Source organism: Poecile atricapillus, chromosome 14, assembly GCF_030490865.1.
Source record: "Poecile atricapillus isolate bPoeAtr1 chromosome 14, bPoeAtr1.hap1, whole genome shotgun sequence".
NCBI lineage: Eukaryota > Metazoa > Chordata > Aves > Passeriformes > Paridae > Poecile > Poecile atricapillus.
The window spans coordinates 6,555,861-6,577,909 of record NC_081262.1 but is presented as its reverse complement, the minus strand read 5'-3'; the positions used below and the strand labels follow the sequence as shown (position 1 = coordinate 6,577,909).

Here is a 22,049-nt window from a genome sequence, read left to right as displayed (position 1 = left end):
GGTGCTTTAAGACCTCCTTATAGTTTCCTCATCCCTTGAAATGCTGCTGATGAGTTTGTGGATGCCACGTCACCAGTGTCACCCAGAAATGCCTGGCACAGCGTGTTCAGGAGCTGGGAGGGGTGGGTGTTCATAAACTCAAATGATTCAGCAAATGAAAGGAAAATTATATTTTGACATTCTCGCGTATGTAATAGATGTTCAAAAGCTTTGTCTTCATAAAAAGTTACAGAAAATGAGTCCAAAGTATCCAGCAAAGACTGAAACTTGTGGCTTTTGTACTTTTGAGACCATTTGTGCCTATTTCATGCAATGAAAGAGGAAAAAATTGCTAAAGGAGGGGAGGTAGCCGTGCACAAAACTGTCTTGTGGAGAGTCGATCTGCTGGGGTTCTGCCACACATAAGAATTTCCTCACATCCAGCAGCTTCTCTTCAACCTTAACAGGAAACCTTAATGAAGCCACTTACAGGCTCCTTTTTTGTGCAAGATTCACGGTGTTCTGTAGCCTTGGCTTTCTGCTCCTGTGCCCTAGGACGGCACAAGCTGTGCAGTCACCGAGATGTGCCTGTGAGACAGCAGAGAGCCAAAGGATGGGCAGGGAGGGAGGGACCTGAGCCCAAGCCCCCAGCAGTGCCCGATACCAAACCCTCACTGAGCCTCCTGAGCTTGGGCAGGCACAGCTGGCCCTGCCTTGCACCCATGGGGGTCACAGGAACCCCCAGGTCCTATGGGGTGACTGGGAGCTGGATCTCTGGAGGATCACAAGTCAGAATGCCAGGTTCCCACCTGGCAAAAGAGGAAAGGAAAGGGTTCTTCTGTCACTCCAAATGAGTTGTAATTCCTGCTATCAGCAGGAGATTATTTACTGCCTTCTACTATTTAGTAGTGTTTCCCATGGTTCCTTAAAAAACTCCAGAACAATAACAAACAGCTGCTCTCAACACCAGCCTTTTCAGGCAAGCAAGTAAATCTTTAAATTAAGTCAGTATGTAATGTTTCTGAAAGATCACTTTGCTGACTTCATGAAATTGCCAGTTTTATTAAGGCATATGGAAAAAATGAAACAAAAGCAAAAGACTGGAGTTCTGTTCCATGTGCTGCAGTTCTGTCAGGTGGCAGAGCAGGGGGAGACAAGGACAAGTTGGTCACTCTTCAGAATAATAGTAGCTCTCTCCACTATGGCTGAAAATAGGGGCTTGTGCAATCAGTTCGAGAATTTTGTCTATGATTTAAAAGATTAGCATTTCATGAAATGTCTAGGAAGAAAATTATTTCCTAGCCAACATGATATATTTTGTTTCTCATCATGGGACTTCAGGGAAAATGAATGCATGTACAGCCTTGACCTTTTTTTCCCCCCTTGTCTCTTGTCTGCCACATAGATCTCAGCTGCAGTCACAGACAGTGACAGTCCTGTGTGCTTCTCCAGGACATGGCAGTTCATGGAATAAAAGTTTAATATTATTGATGAAAACTTTATTCACCTCAGATATGAGCGCAGTGTTAGCAAAAAGATTTAAACCTCTTTCCTCTTTACAAGTAGTCTGTGAGCAGGCAGTAATAGCAAATCATGGTTTCAAAAAATAATCTCCTTGTTAAAGTGATAAAATTTGTTGGTTGGTGCCAAGAAATTTCAGTCTGTAGATGGGGTTTGAAACTATTAATCTGCATGTTAACTCTGTGACTTTTGAATGAACTTGGGCTTTTTATTCATCCTTCTGCTGAAATATTTTTGTCTTCCATGAATGTTCAATTTGAGCAGATGTGTTAATTCTTTCAACTATTCCTATGAGAGGAAATGCCTCCCAACATCCTAGATTCATATGAATGTTCTTGAAAAGTGAGACTGTTTAAAACCAAACTCTGTTTTGAAATTACCAGATACTCCATGTTCCCCCAATTCCCCTGCCATTCCCCCAGTTCCCCTGGCATGCAGGGACCCGAATTTGCAGAATGCTCCCCACAGCTGAATCCCCAAGGAATTCCAGCAATAGAAGGAGAAGCAAATCTTACAGATCATGAAACTGACAGTGTTTCTTTATTTTTTTCCAGTTCTATTGAATGGCAAATTTAGGAGACACATGAAGCCATCTCAATACATCAGAGATACGTTATCTCTAGATTTAAATAAAGTTGATAGCAAGCTACATTTATATCAGTACAATCTCTGGACATATATTTAAAAGTAGGGTTTGTTTCAGTGCTGCATAATAAACTGAGGGAGATAGCAAATACAGACTAAGAATCATGAGTAGTGTACAGTGTAATTTTGGTGCATGGGTCAATTACTATGTGTAAAAGTAGTAGCAAAGTTATAATTTAAACAGTCTGAAAGGGAAAATGAGGAAAGTAAGACATCTATTAGCTAAACAAATAGAGAAAAATAGAGTTCATTCCTTTATGCTCTGTCAAAATATACTTAATTAAAATGAAGCATTTAATTGTAGTTCTGAAACAAGAAAATTGTGTTGCAGCAATAATTTCACAGTCAAGGTTTGATGGAATTGAAAATACTCCCAGTTTTTGTATAAACCCATTTGCATTCTCTTTGCAAACTGGCACTGGATCTTGGGAATTCTTGATGCCCTGAGACCAAGTGTTAAAAAGAGAAAAATTTCATATGGAGCCCCAAAGGAATCAGCAGCTGTATAAATATTAGGCATGTCTTGCAACACAGGATATATAGATTGCTCTTCTAAGTTCAACAATAAAAACAGAGTGCATTTTACTGCAGAATTTACGGGTGACTGCTTTTATCAATGCTCAATTCAATTTCCTCATTAGCCAATAGTTCCTTTAATGTGAGTGACCTTTCTCATTTGTTTCTTAAAGAGACATTTTAATCCTAAAATTTCACTTGGGTTTTAAAGGTAGATATTGAAGAGGTGCATGTAAAATTTTTAGCAAAAATTTATGTGGGATTATTTGAAGGAGTGCTGAGTGTGAAACCTGAATGTGCCCTGAGCTATTGCCATTCCTTTGCAGAAGGAACAACCCCTGGCTGGTTCATCTGTGCTGATGCAATAGTGATAAAGTTGTCATAGTTTTAGATGGTAGGGATGGGCAGGGACTGGGATTACAGGTGTGAGAGCTCCAGAAACCCTTCTCATATCCAGCTGTGTTGTTGCTGAGCCCCTGTGGAAGCTGGAAGAGCTTTTATTCCCCTCCAGTCATGGGTGGAAGGAAACTCCCTCACCCTGCCTCTCCCTGGCACCCTCCAGGACTGGGCCATTGGGCTCCCTCTCGAGGACTGTGGATGATCCTTTTCCCATCTTCCTGATGGGGAATCACAATGTCCCAACTGAGTTGGAAGTGTGAAAATGACTATTAAAAACCTACTCTTTTCCTTTGGTTGCAGTTTACCAGTGTGTTTGGGTTCCCTAGAGAGATGTTGGCAGGTGAGGATCTGCTCCAGTTTCTGCTGTCCTGCCGTAGTGCAAAGCATGGGGGAGAGTCACATTTGAGTGGCAAAATGGAGCTGGTTTTACTCTGGATGTAGATTACTTTCAGTTACAGACAGTTTCTGGTACAATAGACCTAAATTGACCCACAGCATTTGCCTAGAAGAAATTTGAGGCAACTTACACAGCTTCTGTCCTTTTCAACCTGAAATTGCCCTTCTTCATATTTTGGATGGCTGAAACTCTTTGCTTATCCCCTTTATCTCTAGTTTCAAAGGCCACATGATTATTCACCTCCTTTTCGGTTTGGGACGGTCCCAAATGGAAGCACTGAGAGGAATATCCGAAACAACTACCCTGATATGCACCTTTACATGACCAAGTTTAACCAGAAAGGAGTCGAAGATGCCTTGGTCAGCTTGAAAACTGGGTGAGTTTTTTCCCATGGCTTTTAAAGAATGCTGTAAACTTTTCAGAAGCTGAGAACTATTGATCTGTACTTACTGTGACATTGAGACTGACATCAGGCTGCTGTGTAGTACACGGTGCTTTTTAATTTTTTTTCCCAACTGTACTCTACAGTTATCAAAAAGGAAAATGATTGACTGTGATTTCCATGGTTGTTTTAAAATTACATGGTGGCTTCAATGTCCTATGAGAAGTAGTTTCAAAGGGCAGAATTAATGTTTCTTAAATTTGAAGATAGTACAGTCTCTTGTTATCTTTGCAGTGCTGCCTAATCCTGCTTCTGACAATCTTGGTAAATATTCTGGTAAATGTTATTGTCCTTCTTTCTGAAGAGCAGAGATTTAGACTTGAGTGCCATCCATCCTTTTCTCTCTGAAGTAGCCCAATCTGCCTGGTTGGACAAAGACAAATTTCTATTCTTAATCCTCCAAAAGTATGAGAGTGACTCATTGCTCAGTGATAGTTATTCCTCTGGGTGACAGGAATCTGCTAGCTCTAAACATTTAGGCTTGATAGCAACATGATTATATTTGTTAATAATACAGTAATAATAGTAATTTCTCAATATAGGCTTTTTAGGTTTTGTTTTGAAGTGAGATGTTACTTTAGTGGGTTTCAGTATATGTACTCTAGGGGCTGTTTCAAGGAAATTCTCTCCTGCTGTTATTTATGGTGAACACAGGACACATTTCTTCTTGTACTAAAACACCCTGTTACTTTTGGTCCTTTTTGGGGAACTGCTTATCATTTTAATTTTTACTCCCCTTCTGCCAAACCTGTATGGGAGTGTAATGTATTACTTAAGCAAAACACCTTGAAATCCCAAAATCTTTCCTTTGAGTGAAGATTTCCTTCATTAAAAGGTTGCCCTTCCAGCTGTTTCCTTCTCTTCTGTCTCCTTGCTGCTGTTGGGGCTCTCTCTGCCCTCATTTCTCCAGGCATTCTCAGCTGGCACTTCCCAGGCCTGGTTTGTCCCATCCCAGGACAGATGTGTGACACTGTGGGACATCAGCCTTGCCCAGGGGCTTCCAAACTGCAGCTCCTGCTCTGACCGAGCCTGTGCCAGTTCCATTTCCTGGGTGACAGCTGAATTGTGCATTAAAGATAGCTGGATCCTACCATTCCTGCTGGGAATTTTTGAAGATGTCCTGATTTCAGCCATTTGTAGGACTTTTCCTGTTGGATGGACAGTTTATTTAGAGGATGTATACTGCTTGTACTTTTCACCAGCCATTTGTGCTACTGAAAGCCCTGAAAAACTGCTGTGAGCTTGGAAATCAGGCCATTCGTCAGACACTTAAGTGTGAAAACGGGGGGGCCAACCTGACTGCAGGGTGGTTCAGGATGTTCATAAAACCCAGGCTGGCTGCTCCTGCTGATGGTGGCCAGATGATGGTCCTCATTAAAAGCTTTGCTCCTTTTGACAGCATCAACTATTTATTTTTGACAAATTCCATTTTCCCTGCTGAAGTTTCTTTCCTCTTCAGTGATTTCTGTGTGTGGACACCCCCAGGTGTCTGCCTTGCTCCCCTAGACTGGTATTTCTGTAGCAGATGACTTCTGGGTCAATACAAGTAACTGCTACCTCCAGCTGTTCTCCTTGTCTGGTGGCACCTGCAGAAGGACTGAACAGCAGGGTGTCAGCTACTTTCAGACTCAAAATTTCAGACTCAGATTCTTCAAAACAAATTTCTCATTTTTTTTTTCTGCCAAGCTTTCTGTTCATCAGCATACAGAACCATATTTTCTTGCTCTCCCCCTTATGATTTCGTTGACCGAATTCTTTCTCTCTTCCATGTAAAATTTGCCCTTTCATCTTTAACCAGACTTGATGAAGTCTGGTTGAGACATCTTTAACTTCCTTCCCTCCCTCATTCACTGGATTCCATGATAATTAGTACATCTGGTCCCATGGAGTCTCTGTTTCTCTGGCTCTTTTGAGGATGACTCATCTCTTCCTCAAAATACTTCTGCTTCCAAACAAATAATTTCTATTTTCCTCTTCATTGTGTGTGTTCTGTTCACCTTATTACAGCTAATTTTTTTCTTTTCATCTTTATCTCTTTCCAAAACTATTCTTGTACTTTTAGCTTTTTTTTTTTTTTTTTTTCATTCTCATCCTTGGGGATACAACAAGCAGCTTTCCCTGTGCATGGTAAGACTTGCTACTTCTGCACAGCTTTTTGAAAATGAACTGTCTGATAATTTTAGTCATAGTCTATAGACTGAGAAGGACTTGCAAAGAATCTGGTTGATAATTGCTGCTGCAAGTTAAAATAAATATGAACTGTGTTATCCCTGGAGTGTTTGTTTAACCTGTATTTCCAATCTCACTTTAAAACCTACTTTTGCTTAATTGAAGACATGAGGTTTAGTCTCTTTTAATTACTTTTGTGTAGTGTTTGATTCTAATTTCAAGATGCAAAAAATTCCAGCAATGAGCCAATGCTTAGTGCCTGAGTAATGCCATACGTGTGGCCCTTGTGATCTAAACAGAATGAAATTATAAAGTAGAATCTTGTCACAGTTCAGTCTGGTTTTGCTGTATCTCAGACAAAATCTTTTGATCAACTTTAATTAGCATTAACATCTTGAGATGTATTAGAAATATCTTGATCTTTGAGACCATTGTGTTTAATACATAATGTTATTGAGTTGAACTGGAAGGACAAAGCAGGTAGAAGACAAACATAAAATTTGAGATGCACAGTTTGGAGAACAAATTAAAAACCAAACTGCTGTGGGTTTTTTTTGGTTTTTTTTTTTTTCCCAAGAAGTGGAAAATCAGCTGCTTCAGTCCACTTGCTAATGTGGCCAGAAAAAGCCTTAGGAGAGGAGAAATATGGATAGAAATATGTATAAAATAAATGCTATTCCTGCCTTTATTTCCTTGTTCAGGTGTAAGGGTTAGATAAGACTTGTGCTGGAGTATTGCATGCAGAGGTGAGTGTGCTCACAGCTGTGTCTGGGAAGCCATGGAATCATACCCAGCCTCTTTCTGGTTTCATCTTTGAGAGGTGAAGCTGGTACTGTTTCAGAAATTAACATACAAGGAAAGCATCTGCCTTTGTTTTTTTTAATTAGAACAAGCAACTTCACTGCATGGGCAATAGGCTTGGACCTGTCTTGTTCAATTAGCATCAAAAATGTTTGAGATCATCACCTGGGAAATGCTGCAAATCAAAGTGGAAATGAGATTTTTGTGTTAGTCTACAATGACATTATACCTACTCCCTCAGGTGAATCCCCATAGGGGGTTCACTGCAGCTTCTTCATGAATGCTTGTTGCCATCAGGGGTGAGGGCAAAGTTATCAGCTTTATTGGGTTTTCCTCTTTGATACAAAATTAACCTTTGTTTCTGAAAAGATCTTAAAAAAAATAATCTCTAAAGACTCAGTAATATCCATCTCTTGTCACTAGGGCCTTGTTTCTGAGACTGACAGGTGTATTTCTCAGGAAGCTGCTGAAACGCCATTTGAACAGCAGCAGAACTTTATTAATTAAATGTGTCAGTTTGCAACTAGGCCTGTTAAAAAGGAAGATCTTGTTACTGAAGTACTACTTAATGATTTTTAAAATGGCAGAATATTATCCCTCCCTCAATGCAGTTTGCTACTGAAAGCAATCTTGATCTTATAAGCTTGTAGAAAAGTGTACTTGTGTTTTTCATGCATTTAAGGTGGTCCACATGTGCTGTGCTACGTGCAGAGCTTGGGATTGTTCCTTAGGCAGGACCAAGCAGCTCAGGTAGGGTTTTGTTCTTTAATGAGAACAGAAATGGCAGTTGTTGCCCTGAGCATTACTCAGAAGAGCAGAATCTGTAAGGTGTTAGTTAATGTGTTCTTGGTGAGAGTGTCCGGCTCTGCCAGAGCTGTGGAGGCTCCTCTGAGCTCTTGGGATGCTTATTGATCAAACACAGCCTTAAAAACACATCACAAGCGTTTCTGTCCATGCTGCATTTAATTGATCTACTTTTCTAGAGCCCTCTGTACCAGGGAGACAGATCCTATTGATTGTGCTTCTTGAAGAGAGAATAAATTCCCGAATAGGAAGTCATTAATTATTGTGTTGAGTTTGCAGCGGCTCTTTGAGTGTGCTTCCTTCTGTTTGCCTGCCTATATTTTTCCTGGAGAGATTATATTAAAGAATACCATCTTTTTGCAGGCCAAGCAACCTTCCAGTTGCAGTTCTCTGGTGTGGGTTGTATGAGCTCATAGCTCTTGAGTTTGCACGCAGTGTTTCTATTTGTGGCTGTAAAACTGTCAAGAGTAGAAATTGCAATGGCAATAAACTGGAAATGCATTTCATGTTCTCACCTTTGCCCCAGCACATCTACAGTGGCATATAGTCTGGGATTTAACTGCTAATGGCTGAAATGAGAAAATTTAATTGGGAGAGGCTCTTTTTACTGTAGGGATAAAATGGGAAATGTTTGCTTGCCTGTTGCCTGTCACTTCCTTTCAAGGGAGCTGCAGGAATGAATCCCTGGTGTTCCCCAGGCCAGCAGCCCCGTGTGCAGCTGCAGATCCCCTGGCTGTCCTGAATGCTTTACAGCTTTTATTGCCAGCCACAGCTGTGACTGTGTGTTCAGGGGTTTGATGCTGAAGTTTACTTGAGACTTCATCTGCCCTGCTGTTAAAGACAGCAGTGCTCGTGTGGATACACATCAGCTGAATTCCTTATTCCCACGTCCTCTCTGACGTGCTGATGGAATTACAGAGCTGCTTGGAAAGGCTGCTGTGGTGTCAGTGTGTCTGCAGTGCCACAGCCACAGCAGGAATGGCCTCAGCCTCAACCAGATGTGAAGGGTTACATCCCCATGATTTATGAGCTGCCCCTGAGGAGCTGCTCTTGGCCTGCAGGCTGTCCTGAGCTGTCACTTTGACAGGGACACGTGGCGGTTGTATCCTCAGCATCCTTTAATGACAAGTTACAATGCCAGCAGAAACACCTGGAAGGGAGCAGTGCAAATGGCATGAGGAGTTATTTCCTCCCTGCAAACCCACTCTCCCATGTGAAAAGAACATGATTATTAACATGTTTTATAGAATCTTACAGCATTAAGCAGAGAGAGCGCAGGAGAGGACCCAGAAGGCCCCAATGGCCTTTTAACCCCGTCTGTGAGTTTATTGGCCTGAATTGGATTTTTGTTGTTCTCACAGTGATTATAAATTATCCAATTCACAGCTTCTCACACTCTGTTATTTGTTGAGTGAATACAACCAGGTCAGAGGCTGAGCTGGCAGCTTCTGCAGCGTGGCACAGGCATAACCAGGAGGCAAACATCGCTGTTTCCATCAGCTGCAGCACAGTTGGGATTGTGCCCAGCAGGTCCTACTGCTAATTAGGACTGCCAATTATAGTAGTGATGTGCCCAAAGTTAAAATCAAGCCCAACTTGTCTTTTAAACAGCCAGCTGACATCTCTCCACTTCAATGCAAAACCAATTTAATATTTTCCTTTTATTTTTAAAGAAAAATTGTCATCAAAATTTTCACCAGAGGAAAAACTGTGTAATTTTTGTTCTTGCTGAGGTTCATACCTTTTCTCCTCAAAAGACGAGGGCAAGGAGTGAGAGAAGTTGTCTGTTTGAAAGAAAAATGATAAATTTTAATTTTTCATTAAAGGCACAAATTCTTCACTGTTCTCATGGGGATACAATAGCAGCTTACAACCAGAATTCACAGAAAAGTCCAAATCTTTAACCAAATTTTTAAGAATTTACCAGGGATGGTTAACTCTGAAGAGAGTTTGAGGAAGAAAGGAAGAGGTCTGTAGGCAGCATGAGGTATCTGTAGTCATTATAATTTATGCTTGCAGCCCTCCAGGATACCTGTGATGATACATGAAGAGAGCACCATGTATGAGTGCTCTCATCATATAAACACAGGGGAAACATCTAAGTCAAGGAACACTGAACAAAGATCCCCAACTACCTGGGAGAGCCAGATGTTTGCTGTGCTCCAGGGTGTCTACTTATCACTATCCATTTTGACAGTAAGCATTAAATTATTGTACAAATACACTTTCCTTAAAACTGTCTGAAGGAGCTAAAATGTGAATAATGGTTTCCTTCCTGGCCTTCTGTAAAAAAACATCTCTGCTAAACAGTTTGGCCCATTCAGGATTTTCTGTCCTGGCTGACCAAGTTCAGACAACGTCTGCAATCAATAACTTCATTTAATTTGGCATCAGATGGCTAGAGTAACTTAATTTCAATTTACATTATGATGCTTTCTGTGGTGCTTTAATTTAATATATGTCTCAGTGTTGACTCTAATGTTCATTTTGGCATTGTGCTCTGCAGGGAATGATTTCCAATGGATGTTCCAGCTGTAGCCACATGAGCTAAGAATTGAAAAGCTGGTTTGCATCAGGGCAACTGCTGTCTGTGCCAGAGGGCTGCAGAGATGTGAAAACATTTACATTTGCTGTTCCATCTAGGAACATTTTTCAGAGGGATCTCTTCACTCCAATATCAATTCTAAAATCTAGTATCTTAAAAGAAGTGTGTGGCTGAATGAGCACAGCTTTCCTGCTATTACTGCTGAAGTGAGCAGAGTTCAGCACTGCAAGCTGCCAGCACAGACTGAACGACTCCTATGGCATTTCCACTCATGATGGGATTTTCTGGCATCAGTTTTTCTCATGGCTGATTCCTCTTTCCCCATAACTACTGTTCTTGCAGGAAATGTAGTTATTCTTACATTCTTATAATTTTTACATTTTTGGGAGTTTCTTCCTGGCCAGAAGATTGCTTCTTCTGCAATTTTTTAAAAAGAAATAAAAACTAACAGCCCTATTTCTCCTGTTCACCTGATGCATAGAAACTTGCCTCTAGGAAAAAAATAATTTATAATAATTTCATTCCAGTTCCTTTTCTCATTACCTGAGTGCTCTTCTGGAGTTTTTCTGATTGGCTTTTTTTTATTTTTTAAGGTTACTTCCTTTGTCTGCATTATAACTTTTTTTTAGGTAATGCTGTTATCTATCTAATATCTCTAAATATTACAAATACCCTGGAAATAAAACAAAATAAAACAGGTGGAAGTGGCTGTGTTCCATCTAACCCCTATTCTTTTAAGAAGCTATTCTGAGTTAGTTTAGGGTTGAGATCAGGTACTTGGTGAGCTGTGCTGAATTTATCCTTCATTATGCTATTGTAACTGGGACAAAACCTTTAATCTAAAAATATATTCCCCCCACTCAGCTCTTCAAATTTTGTGTTTTGATAAACTGATGCGTTGCAAAAACTTCTTGGCTTGGCTTCTGAGAAGTGAAGTGGGACAATCTTCCATTGTATAAATTAATCATAAAGGCACACTAAATTTTCCATTATTTTGTTGCTAAGGGAAATGTTTCAGGGACTGGGAAGGTGTGTGGGCAGAGGGGTGGTGGATGGGAGCTCCCAGGAGTGAGGAGGGTGAATGTGCCCATTCAGGTAACCACAGCCAAGGGAGGTTCTCAGTGGATTTTCTGGCAGCTGGGATTGCCCTGACAGGCGAGGTGAAGCCTCCACAACCTCTCGTGGTGGTGTTAATGTCTGTCAGAACCTGCTCTTTCAAATTTTGTGTCTGTGTTTCCTGTGTGAAGATTGAAGTGAGGATAGTTTGAGCTGGGAGAAAAGTTGAAAGCTTGTTCCATGCTCATGATCTCATCATTTAACTGGGTTATTCTTTGCTGACCTGTGTTGTTGCAGGGGGTGGTTGTTCAATTTTCCCCTAATGAATTGGCAGTATCAAGATGTCAAGAAATGCACTCAGTGTGTGTGAAGTTCAGTTCTGTGAGGAGCCATTTGAATATGTTCAGAAAGATAAAGTCACTGCTGGTGATGAAGTGCATCAGATAAGCTGAAATGTGTTTTAGTCAAAACTATGTAAGGGAAATCAACAGTCCTTCATGCTAAGGTTAAATATCTGCTTTTGCTCCAGCAGTATCAAAGTGTCCCTTTAGAGATTTTCATGGAAGCCTCATCTTCAGAGCAGCATTTTTTCCCTTTGATTGCTGTGCCATTCCATAGTGACCTTTCAGCACTGGATCCCCAGGACACAGAGAGACACAAATGATGCTGTCCCTCACTGTTCACTCTTGACATACTTCCTTTTATCTCTTCTGTGAAGAAAGAAGGGAAGAAATGAAAGTTTGTGATGTAAATCCATCAGATCTTACAGACAGTATGTTTGGACTCACTGCCTTCCCAACAATGCTATTGATGATCTCTAAAAATATATAATTAAATTTAATCCAGCCTTAAGTGGACACCAATTTTTTCCCCCCTAATGTCATTGTAGCTCCAGAACTACTGAGCAGATTGGCATTTTAGATTTTTACTTATTCCATCAAGGGACCAAAATCATTGAAGGAAGATGTAGTTGGTTAAGAAAGCAAAGGAATGTTTTTCAGTTTTGTTATATTTCTGTTGTTAAGGGAGAGGTGACTAATAAAAGGAGCATTTTTCTCATCTTCCTTTTCAGTTTTCATCATAGGAATTTTATGAAAAGTTGTGCCAACAATAAAGATGGCGAAAATTATAGGGAAATGTTTTCAACTTTTCTGAAATTGATTTTCTGTACCTTTTCCTCTAACTTAAATTTTCTCTATGCAAGCAATGTTGCATGTATGCAGCAATGCTTGAGAATGAATTTTTGCAGTAGTTTTTCTAATTTTTCAACTCCTGTCCTTCTTGATTAATCATAAATATTTAGTTATGGGACTGTCCACACATTTTTCACATATCTCCCACTTCAAATTATTACATTCAGTAATGCCTGTTTGGGTTTTTCTAGAACTATTCCAATTCATGATTTCATAACACCTGATGTTCTCAGATGCTGTGAGATAAGATTCTCCCCACCCCCTATCCCCTTGGTGCTTGCTCAGTGATGAAGGATGTTTGCCTTTGTAGTCACTGTTATATAAATATTCCAAACTGTTTCTTTTTCCTTCTGGCCAGGATTATTGCAGTAGTTCTGAGGAATTTGCAGACCTGCTCAGATGAATCACAGCTCTGTAGTTCTGCTCCCCTGCACTGGCTGCAGGTGCCTGGCCTGTTTGGCCACTTCATGGCAGTTTTGAACCTTCTCACATTCCACCTTTGATAGTTCTCTCTCACTCTCTAACACTTCTTACTGGTTTAGTTAAACCTCCACAGTGTGCCAAAGCTTTTCCCTCCCTGCTGCACTGAGCTGACAAGTTAATGGTTCATTTGTTAATGGTGGTTATGGTGGTTAACCAAATTAATGGTTCATTTGTTAATGGTGGATATGGTGGTTAACCAAGTTAATGGTTCATTTGTTAATGGTGGTTATGGTGGTTAACCAAGTTAATGGTTCATTTGTTAATGGTGGTTATGGTGGTTAACCAAATTAATGGTTCATTTGTTAATGGTGGATATGGTGGTTAACCAAGTTAATGGTTCATTTGTTAATGGTGGTTATGGTGGTTAACCAAGTTAATGGTTCATTTGTTAATGGTGGTTATGGTGGTTAACCAAGTTCATGGTTCATTTGTACGTGGCTGAGGCTTGCAGGAGGCTCTGAGCCTCTCTGGGTGCGTGGTCCTTGCTCGATGTGTGGAAGCTGCTCTGCACTGAGGGGTGTCCTCAGCACAGCGTGCTCAGCTGTGCAGCACACTGCACTTTTGTGCCATTAGAATCAACACCTGGGGCTTGCCAGTCTCTATGGAAAGAACAGGGAGAGCTGGAGGTCCAGGCTTCCCAGTCCTGCCTGGAGAATGACAAGGATGGGCTTCTGTGTCCAGCGGTCCCTGCTGTGCACCCAGCCTGATTTTCCGTCAGAGTCCCGGGAAACAGCAGCTGTGGCTTTCCCCACACAGACATGGCAGGAAGGAAAATCCTCCGTGTTCCCAGCAACCTTCTGGCCTGCACACATCCCTGCCTTGTCTTCCTCCAGCACTGATCTCGCTCCCAGCTTTGCAAACAGCTCAGAAAAGGTCACAATTTTTGGGGTTACCCAGATTTTGCTGTCTCAAATTTTGGAAACACTAATTAAGAAATGTTTGTAGTTATCTGAAAGTTCTTAAAATTTTGGAATGCCATAAATTCACCTCCTAGTGATGGAAGAGTTGGGTGCCCTAAAATCTGAGAGCTTTGGTTGGGGCTTGTTCCTCCCTGCCCACGCTGCAGGGGCACAGCGTGTTCTGGAGCTTTGCAGGAACAGTACTTCTGTAATCAGCACACGATGAAGAGATGATTAAGCCTTGAGAGGTTATAAGAGTTATGTTGGGAATGCAGAAAATAAATTGTGAATATAAGTTTGTATTTGTGGACACCAAGAGTTTTTCAGGGCAATCAATTTTTGATTTACAGTTAAGACATTGGGCAGCGACTGACAGCAGAACCTTCAGCTCTCAGCATCTGTCAGGAAAGTACCTCATGTTTTTAAATTGATTTGTGTAATGGGATTTGTTGTGACCTTATAGAAGTAGTATAGAAAGAGTCCTCAAAAGTAAAGCCTTCTGCATCCTCTGAAGGTGCTCCACGTGTGAGCACTGCGCTGATCCCAGGCTCCTGGGAAGCTGGGAGCTGCTTCCACAGCGAGGGAAACTCTGACCGTGCTTTGTCTTTCTGTCCCAAAGTTTTACTACAGTGCTCAGTAACCAAGGAGGCAAACTGCATGTGAAGACTGTAATTTCTGAGGTAGCACAAGGCTTTTGCCCTGGAGTCTTTAGCAAAGAGATCTTTTTCCTTTGTATTCCTGACTGAGACTGTTTTGACAGAAGAGTAGCTGACTTTTTATATTTTCTCTCTGTTTAACAGCATGTGTTTTATGTGCTTGCATTGCAAAACTACAAATCCCAGAATAAACAGAGGACAAATTCCAGAGTGTGTTTTAAGTTGTGTGGTTGCAGCAGTGTCTGTACCATGGAGAGAGCAACACCTCCCAGTCCCTGAGCTGTGAGCATCCTCTGGGAGGGGAGCAGTCCCTCCTTCCTTCCTTCCCCACAGATAAATGCAGATGGCAGGGGCTGGGGCTGGGCTCTTGGTTTTGGTAATTGGCTGCTGTAGGTCAGAAAAGTGACAACATCCTGAGGGTACAGCAAGCAGGTTTGTGGGGTTTTTTCCCACTGTGAGCCTACCCAAAGGACATAGATTTTTGGTTTTTCTCTCTATACAAGCAAAGATTGTCTCTGAGGTGCTGCATCAAAGCCCATCATTTAGAAAACTCCGATCTTACGTTGAAGGCTGCAGGCTTGGGCAGTGCCCCAGCACCTCTTGGCTCTTTCCAGTTTAGTTACCCTCAGTACCAGGTAGCCATCCGTGTTTTATTTATGGATTGAATTTGTGACATCGCCTACCAGATGTTTAGTGATTTTCTGCATATTAAATTATCCATTTAAAGGAATGAGGAAACCAAATTTTGAGCATTGGTGGAGCTAATCTGACTTTTAAACTGAAAGTTGGGCCAAGGGAAATTTAGGATAGAGGGGAAAAACAAAAGAACTGATGGGCCAACTATTTTTTTAATGGTTGAATGAACCACCTCTACTCTGAATTAACCACTTCACTAAATTTCAATTAGATGACTTGAATGGTGACTGTTGGGAGAAATATCCTTGAAGGAAAGCAATAAAGAGCAGTAATTAGTGACAGGAACTTAACTTTTCCCCAACAGCAGACAAAATCCAAGAACTCTGTTCTCTCCTGGTATTCCTCTTGGTTTAATGTGAGAAAGACACGGGTTTCTTTATTTGGTATTTATTTTTGGTATCTGATTTAGAGTTCTGAAAAAGTTAGGGTTCTGTTGATTGATCATTTATGAATAAACTTTGAATTATGATATGCATGAAAGCTTGTTGGGGCTTTTTTTTCTGTCAGTAGTCAAAATGTGATATGTCTAGGTCTTGCTCTGTTCTGTGGGTATAAATGAAAAGCTTTATCAACATAAACTGATTTAAGCTTAATAGCAACTGTGACTCCAAAACTTCATAGGAAGAGAATTCCCAGCTGCTGCCCCCTGATGTAATGTAATTGAAGCTGATGCAGTTGCTCCTGTTTGTGCCACAATACATTTATTTTTATAGCTGCCTTTGCATGGAGACAGGCCCTGAGTGTTGGTGGGCAGTGCAGTGTCAGCTGCAGCCCGTCAGGTCGCTTCAGCAGTGCTGCACAGCGATGCTCTGCAGAGCTGGCAGTGCCTGGGGCTGCACAGCCCATGGGGGTGGCAGTGTGACACTCCCCCACACCATCCAGCAAAGCCACTTGAGTGGCCGTGTCCCCCCTGCTCCTCTGATTCCCAGGGGATGCACGAAGATGCTGGGAAGGGAGGCTGTGTTACTGGGAGTGGACTGGCTTTGCTTTCCTGTGTCTTTCAGGTGAGGCTGGAGCTGGGGCCCCAACAGCTTTTTCCTCTTGCTGTTGTAGGCTGCTGCTCTTGTGCAAGTAATAAAAATCTTAAAAGGGTTTGGCTGCAGATGAGGGCAGTAATGCAAAATAAAGTTTCATCTGTTTCTTTTTAAAGTTTGCATATGAATTTCTGGCAGTATAAGAATGCCTTTTCTTTGACTGGGATCTGCTGCTGTCAAGTGATTGTCCTTCCAAATGGCTTCCTCTTCTTGTATGTGCATTTTCACTGCCTTCCTTTGTGAAACATCCATGCACCTGCCTTCTAACTTGCTTTACAGTGCCTTTGAGAAGGTATCCCTGGAGGATATTGCTTCTTTTCCTTTCTTCACCGAATTTGTGTTCCACTCCTGTTGTGTTCCCTGTATTCTTTAGAGAATGGGATTATCTCATTCTTCCATTTTTAGATAGATGGGGTAAAAGCTTAAACTTTTTCACAAATTCCTTTCTTCCTGCTGTGCTTCAGATACACAAATAATATGTTTGGAACTATGAATCATAAAGAAGTATTTTCTATCATATTTAAGTGGGATTTTAGGTAGCTCTATGACATATGCTTCAGTATCTTCCTTTGTCTTATCAAGGACTTAACCTCCACCTTCACTGTTTATTTTTGGAAAGAGAAGTAAAACAAGGGTGTGTATGTAAAACTGGTGAACATTTTCAATCTCCTTCAGTATTTTAAATAAACTTATTGTCAATTGTTGTTTCAATTCTTTCTCTGTTGTCCTTTCTGTTGCTTTTGGAGACCATTTTGCATCTCAAGATATTTATTATCCATACTGAGAGCAAAGATACAAAGATATCAGGGCAAGACATTTTGTGGATTGGTTTCTCCTGCTCAGTATTTTTTAACAGCATCCCTTAAAATAGAAATGCAAAACTATGTGTCCTACTTTCCCCTCACTAAAATAGATGCCTTTTGTTAATTTTAGATACAGCAGAGCAGGATATGTAATTAATGATATCAAAGAATCCATATGATAGTCAACAGGGTCCTAACATCAAGGACAAAAGAAGTCTGACAACAGCTGCCCCTAATGATTTGGTTTGTAAAATGTTTTCTTTTATTTCAGGAAGTTGGATGCTTTCATCTATGATGCAGCAGTGCTGAATTACAAAGCTGGAAGAGATGAAGGCTGCAAACTTGTCACAATAGGCAGTGGGTACATCTTTGCCACCACTGGCTATGGGATTGCTCTCCAGAAAGGATCACCTTGGAAGAGACAAATTGATCTCGCCCTCCTTCAGTTTGTGGGAGACGGTAGGGACCAAGCTTTTTTCCTTTCTTTTCTTCCTCTATGTATGTGCAGTTAATTTGGTTTTAGTAGCTCTGATCCTGTTCTCTTGAAGTCTTTAAAATAAAAAAAGGTAAAACAAAGTAAAATTACTTCTTGTTGCTGAGACAGGAGTTCTCTTCCACTCGATTCTAGCTCACCTCGCTGCCAAGGGCATTGGCATCTATTCTCAGGAAGTGTTTTCATATACATCACAAAGTAAAGCTGGCCTAAGTGTTAGAGAGCATTTATACATTTATTTATTTCCTTTATTTTTGTCTCTGAGCAATTCCTTGGTAGATGAGTTATCTTTCAGCCTGACTGTTCTTATATTCAAAAGTGTTTAGCTCAGTTCTGAACTGATGTGAGTGATCCCTAATCTAGGATGGATTCATTTAAACTTCTGGTAAAAGAATGCCAATGAAATTGAATTAAGGTGACTTCTTTCAATGTACTTCAAACAAATATTTTTCATTCTAACATAAAATAGAAGAACTCTAGGTCCTGGCACTTCTGCCCTGCAGGAGAAAACTTGCTGCACATCTCTGATATATTTGAAAACAACAATGATGACTCAGTCTCCACATAGGGTATGAACTTCTTTTTGATTTTAGAAAGCTTTGTGTTTCATCTGTACAGGCAAATAGCAATATGGTAATTAAAAATTTTCTATAGTATGACTGATTAAATCCTCTATCAGATTGGAATATGGTGTGTACTATATAAACTTTATTTTTTCTATATGGATGTATGTGTTGACTTTGCATTTCTCTATCAGTGAAAGAGAAGGCTTTATAAAAAAATAAATATGGGTTTAATATCACCATATCAAGCAATGGTAAGAATGGTGAATTTCAGTGTAACAGGAGTGGTGGAGAGCAGGACTTAGCATAGTGGCCTCCTGTTCTGTAAACCCCAGGGCATTAATTTCCATGGAGCAGACAATGAGTGTTAGACTTCCAACACACAGATTTTACTCCTTTTATAACACTAAACAACTGGAAGAGGTTGTCATCATCGTGACTGATGCATTTTGTCTGGTGTCTGTATGGAAATAATAGTGTCATCATATCCATCTGTTGGATTTAGAGAGGCTCATGGAAGAGACCTCACTTACTTGGGTAAAGGAATGACTAGATGACCTGCAGTGGCTGCCTTTCAAACATTCACATATTCTTGAATGTTATTTTCTGTTTGTGTAATACTGTTAAGAATTACTCAGTGCTATAATTCTGAGACATTTTTAAATGAAGAATCTGAATCTGAGTTGAATTATTGGTCCCATACTAAAGAAGAAAAAGCTTCTGTAGCCTGAAGGAGGATCTGAGCTGCATTTCTCAGTGTGGGCTAACTCCTCTAGATGTAGCCAGAGCAACACTTGGGTTTTCATTCCTTTCACTTTGCATTTCCTTCATGCTTACTCCTTCATCATGTTTGATACTTCTCATCCAACACAAAAAATTAAATCACAGAGAAGGAAAAGAAATGAAATAGAAGGGAAAGCAGTTGAAGCTATTTAAGAAAAAGTTCATCAAAATACTGAAGGTGCTGCATGTTTATGCTTCATCTCAACTCTGAATATCAGGTACAAAACATAGTGGGTAGGAGCAAAGTGTGAAAAGTCTTACACTTTGCTTACTGTTTTGCTTGTACTTTCACCTGTGGACTCCCATAGCATACAAATGCTTCTATCTTTAACCCATGTTTAGTTGCTTAAAATAATACAAATGAATTATCTACACAACTCAATATTAAAACTTAGAGAATAGCAATCGATATAGGGAACACCCGGGTGAATGAAACCTCATTATGAAATGTCTGAGCTCTTGCTCATCTTGCCCAGAAGATAAACAAACATTTTGAATGCACAAACCGTGGGAATTGTGAATACAGTTATGGCATTTTTTCATTACTGTTAGAAGTTATGCTGAACAACCCAGGAATGCTAAAACATTACTTTTCTCTTGTGAAGGATCCCTAAATTTGTTCATAAAATGATGTGGGCTCTAGTAAAGAGAATAGTAGTTGGACATATATGATATGTAGAAATTTATTTGGGGGCAAATAAAAAAGAAAAAAATTAACAAAAAATCCCTAATAATGAAATTTCTTCTACTGAGTTACAAAGTACATTGCAGGTGAACTGGAACTAACCACCAAGAAATTAAATGTAAAGAGTAATTGCCCAGAACTAGTTTGACCTGATTTTGTAATCCATGTCTAACTTCAGTAGTTCGATGGGTAATCTTTTTAGCTGTGAACTTACATAACTCTGTTTTGGTGAGCTAGAAGGGGTGAACCCAGAGTTCAGACCAACATCACTTTGCTGTATCACTAAAAATCTCTTTGAAGTTCTCTAGACTAAAAGCAAGTATGGTTGGGGGGAAAGTTTCATCCTAAGAGAGTACTCCTGGGAAAGCCTCAGTGGAGCCTGAATGAGGTTGTTTAAATAAACAGGCAAACACAAATGGAGGCAGAAATCTTCTTTCACATGTATCACTTCTGTAGAATATATTATCCTCAAAGACTAAGCCTGTAAAACAGCAGAGCCCCAAGTAGTATTGAATTATTCTTCAGTATGTGTAATAGGGCATTCATTAGGGTATGGAATAATTTCAGTGAATGATTGTAAACCTAATGAGTTCCATAACTATAAGAAAAAAACATTCTAATGAGTCCAACAAACAATTTCTTTATATGAATAATATGTTAATAAGTGGAAAAACTGTTTTGGATTATACTATATACTTGTGTAAGATCAAGTAATTTGTGTAAAACTATATCTGATTGCACATACAAAAAGCCACAATCTCATCTCTTTTTTACATTTACCCAGTACTGAAATGGCCTTTTGAAATGTATTTTAGAGCTTCCAATTTCCTCTGCACATGTCTTTCTTCTGTAATTTTTCTCACTTGATTTTTTCTTTGCTGCTTCTATATAATTCTTCTATCTAAGCCAGTTCACTTACACATTGAAATGATTTTTTTGTGCAGTGGATAGGAACCTCTTCCCTCTTCCTTGCTGATGTAAAACATCCAACTGAAGAATTAATTACTTGTTCTTGTAGGGGCATCTTTTCATACTTCTCAAAGCACGATTCTGTTTCTGCATTAAAGCCAATGACTTTGAACCCTCTTTTTAATCTTGTTGGCCTCTTGTTGGCCCTCTTTTTAATCTTTGGAAAAAAAATTAACTAAATGCAGAGTGATGTAGGCTTGTGTTAGGGATAACTTCAAGCTCTGACTGTGTGGTTTATCTATATATTTCTACATGAATAGTGTTCCCATCCTGAGGATAGTTCTACTGGGTGGACCAATTACACTGACAATTACCAATCACACTGTGAGAGCAGCTCTGAAGTCTCCATGTAAGGAAGCAGGCTACAAGATGCCAAATTTGTTACTCTGACAAAGAGGAAAAGAGTCAGAGGAAAGAAGGATGGGAATGAGTTGCTGAGGAGTTTAAAGAATAGCTACTTAATTGTCTCAAAAGTATAATTATACTCAAAAGGTTTCATCCCTTGGTTTGTGCAAGCTCACATACGTAGTCCTGCCCGTGGGAAGTTGAGATGAATAAGCAGTTGTTAGTGTAAGATTAATTGCTTTGGAACTCTGAATCTTTTCAACAGAAAGAGTTCAGAGTTGCCTTTTCTTGCATAAGGGATATGAGTGAAGTGCATTGCTAGTGAATTTCTGGCTTTGTTCGTCTTGCTATCTGTACAGCACATCTCATTATCTGCAAAAGCTTTTAGTTGATGATTAGCATCTGCAGCTTTGTTAAGACAGTTGATGGTTGGGATGATTCTCTAAAGCCCAGTGGTGGTTGTTCTGCTTTTTTTTGTCTTGCTATGGTCACAAGATATAACTTCCATTGTTTTTTAACAGAGAAGTAAAAATATTTCTACTGAGACACAGGATCTCAATCTTCTGTTGAGAAATAGATGCACCCAGGAGTTCAGAAGCAACTAAAATGATACGGCTGCTAAGAAACAGCACCATCATTTTGTTTGGATCTTCCGCCCACAGCCACGGGAATGTGTCAGAACAGAAATGCCGTGCGCTGAGGAATCGCGTGATCCGCGCTTTGATTTCTTTTGTGAAGCTGTGCAGCAGCAGCTGGGCAGGCTGGTGTCCCCAGCAGCAGTGTGGTACCTGGCAGCTGTCCCTGCTGTGGGCACACTGCCCTGCCAGCAGCGGGGCAGGGCTCAGGCGCAGCCCGCGGGGCTCAGCAGCTCCGGACGCAGCGTTGGGAAGGGACCGTGTTCCTCCAGCTCCCAGAGCAGGAGCTTTAGGCCAGCTGTCTGCAGGCCCTGGTGCTGCTGATACTCCTCTGCCTTGGGCTGCATGTGCCTTTTAAGGAGTGGTACTTTGTACAAAAAATATTCCGCAAAATCATTTGGGAGGCGTCGTTTCTGAAACCCACAGCACCGTGTCTTTGGGATTTGGTGTAGAACTGCTGGTGCATAGAAAGTGAGAAAAATTCAGCTTTCTCTTTTTCTTTCTTTCCCTCTGTTTCTTTCAGTCTTCCTCCCATCTC

The 22,049-nt window shown here is 40.5% G+C and overlaps 1 protein-coding gene across 2 annotated transcripts in view; it reads left to right on the top strand.

Annotated features, from left to right (window-relative positions):
* Nucleotides 1-22,049, top strand: part of GRIN2A (glutamate ionotropic receptor NMDA type subunit 2A) — a 158,370-nt gene that overhangs the window by 122,188 nt on the left and 14,133 nt on the right. For both annotated transcript variants that reach the window (XM_058849603.1, XM_058849602.1), the window contains exons 11-12: nucleotides 3,673-3,833; nucleotides 17,310-17,497. In XM_058849603.1, the coding sequence (XP_058705586.1) occupies nucleotides 3,673-3,833; nucleotides 17,310-17,497 (349 nt within the window). The remainder of the gene's footprint in view (nucleotides 1-3,672; nucleotides 3,834-17,309; nucleotides 17,498-22,049) is intronic.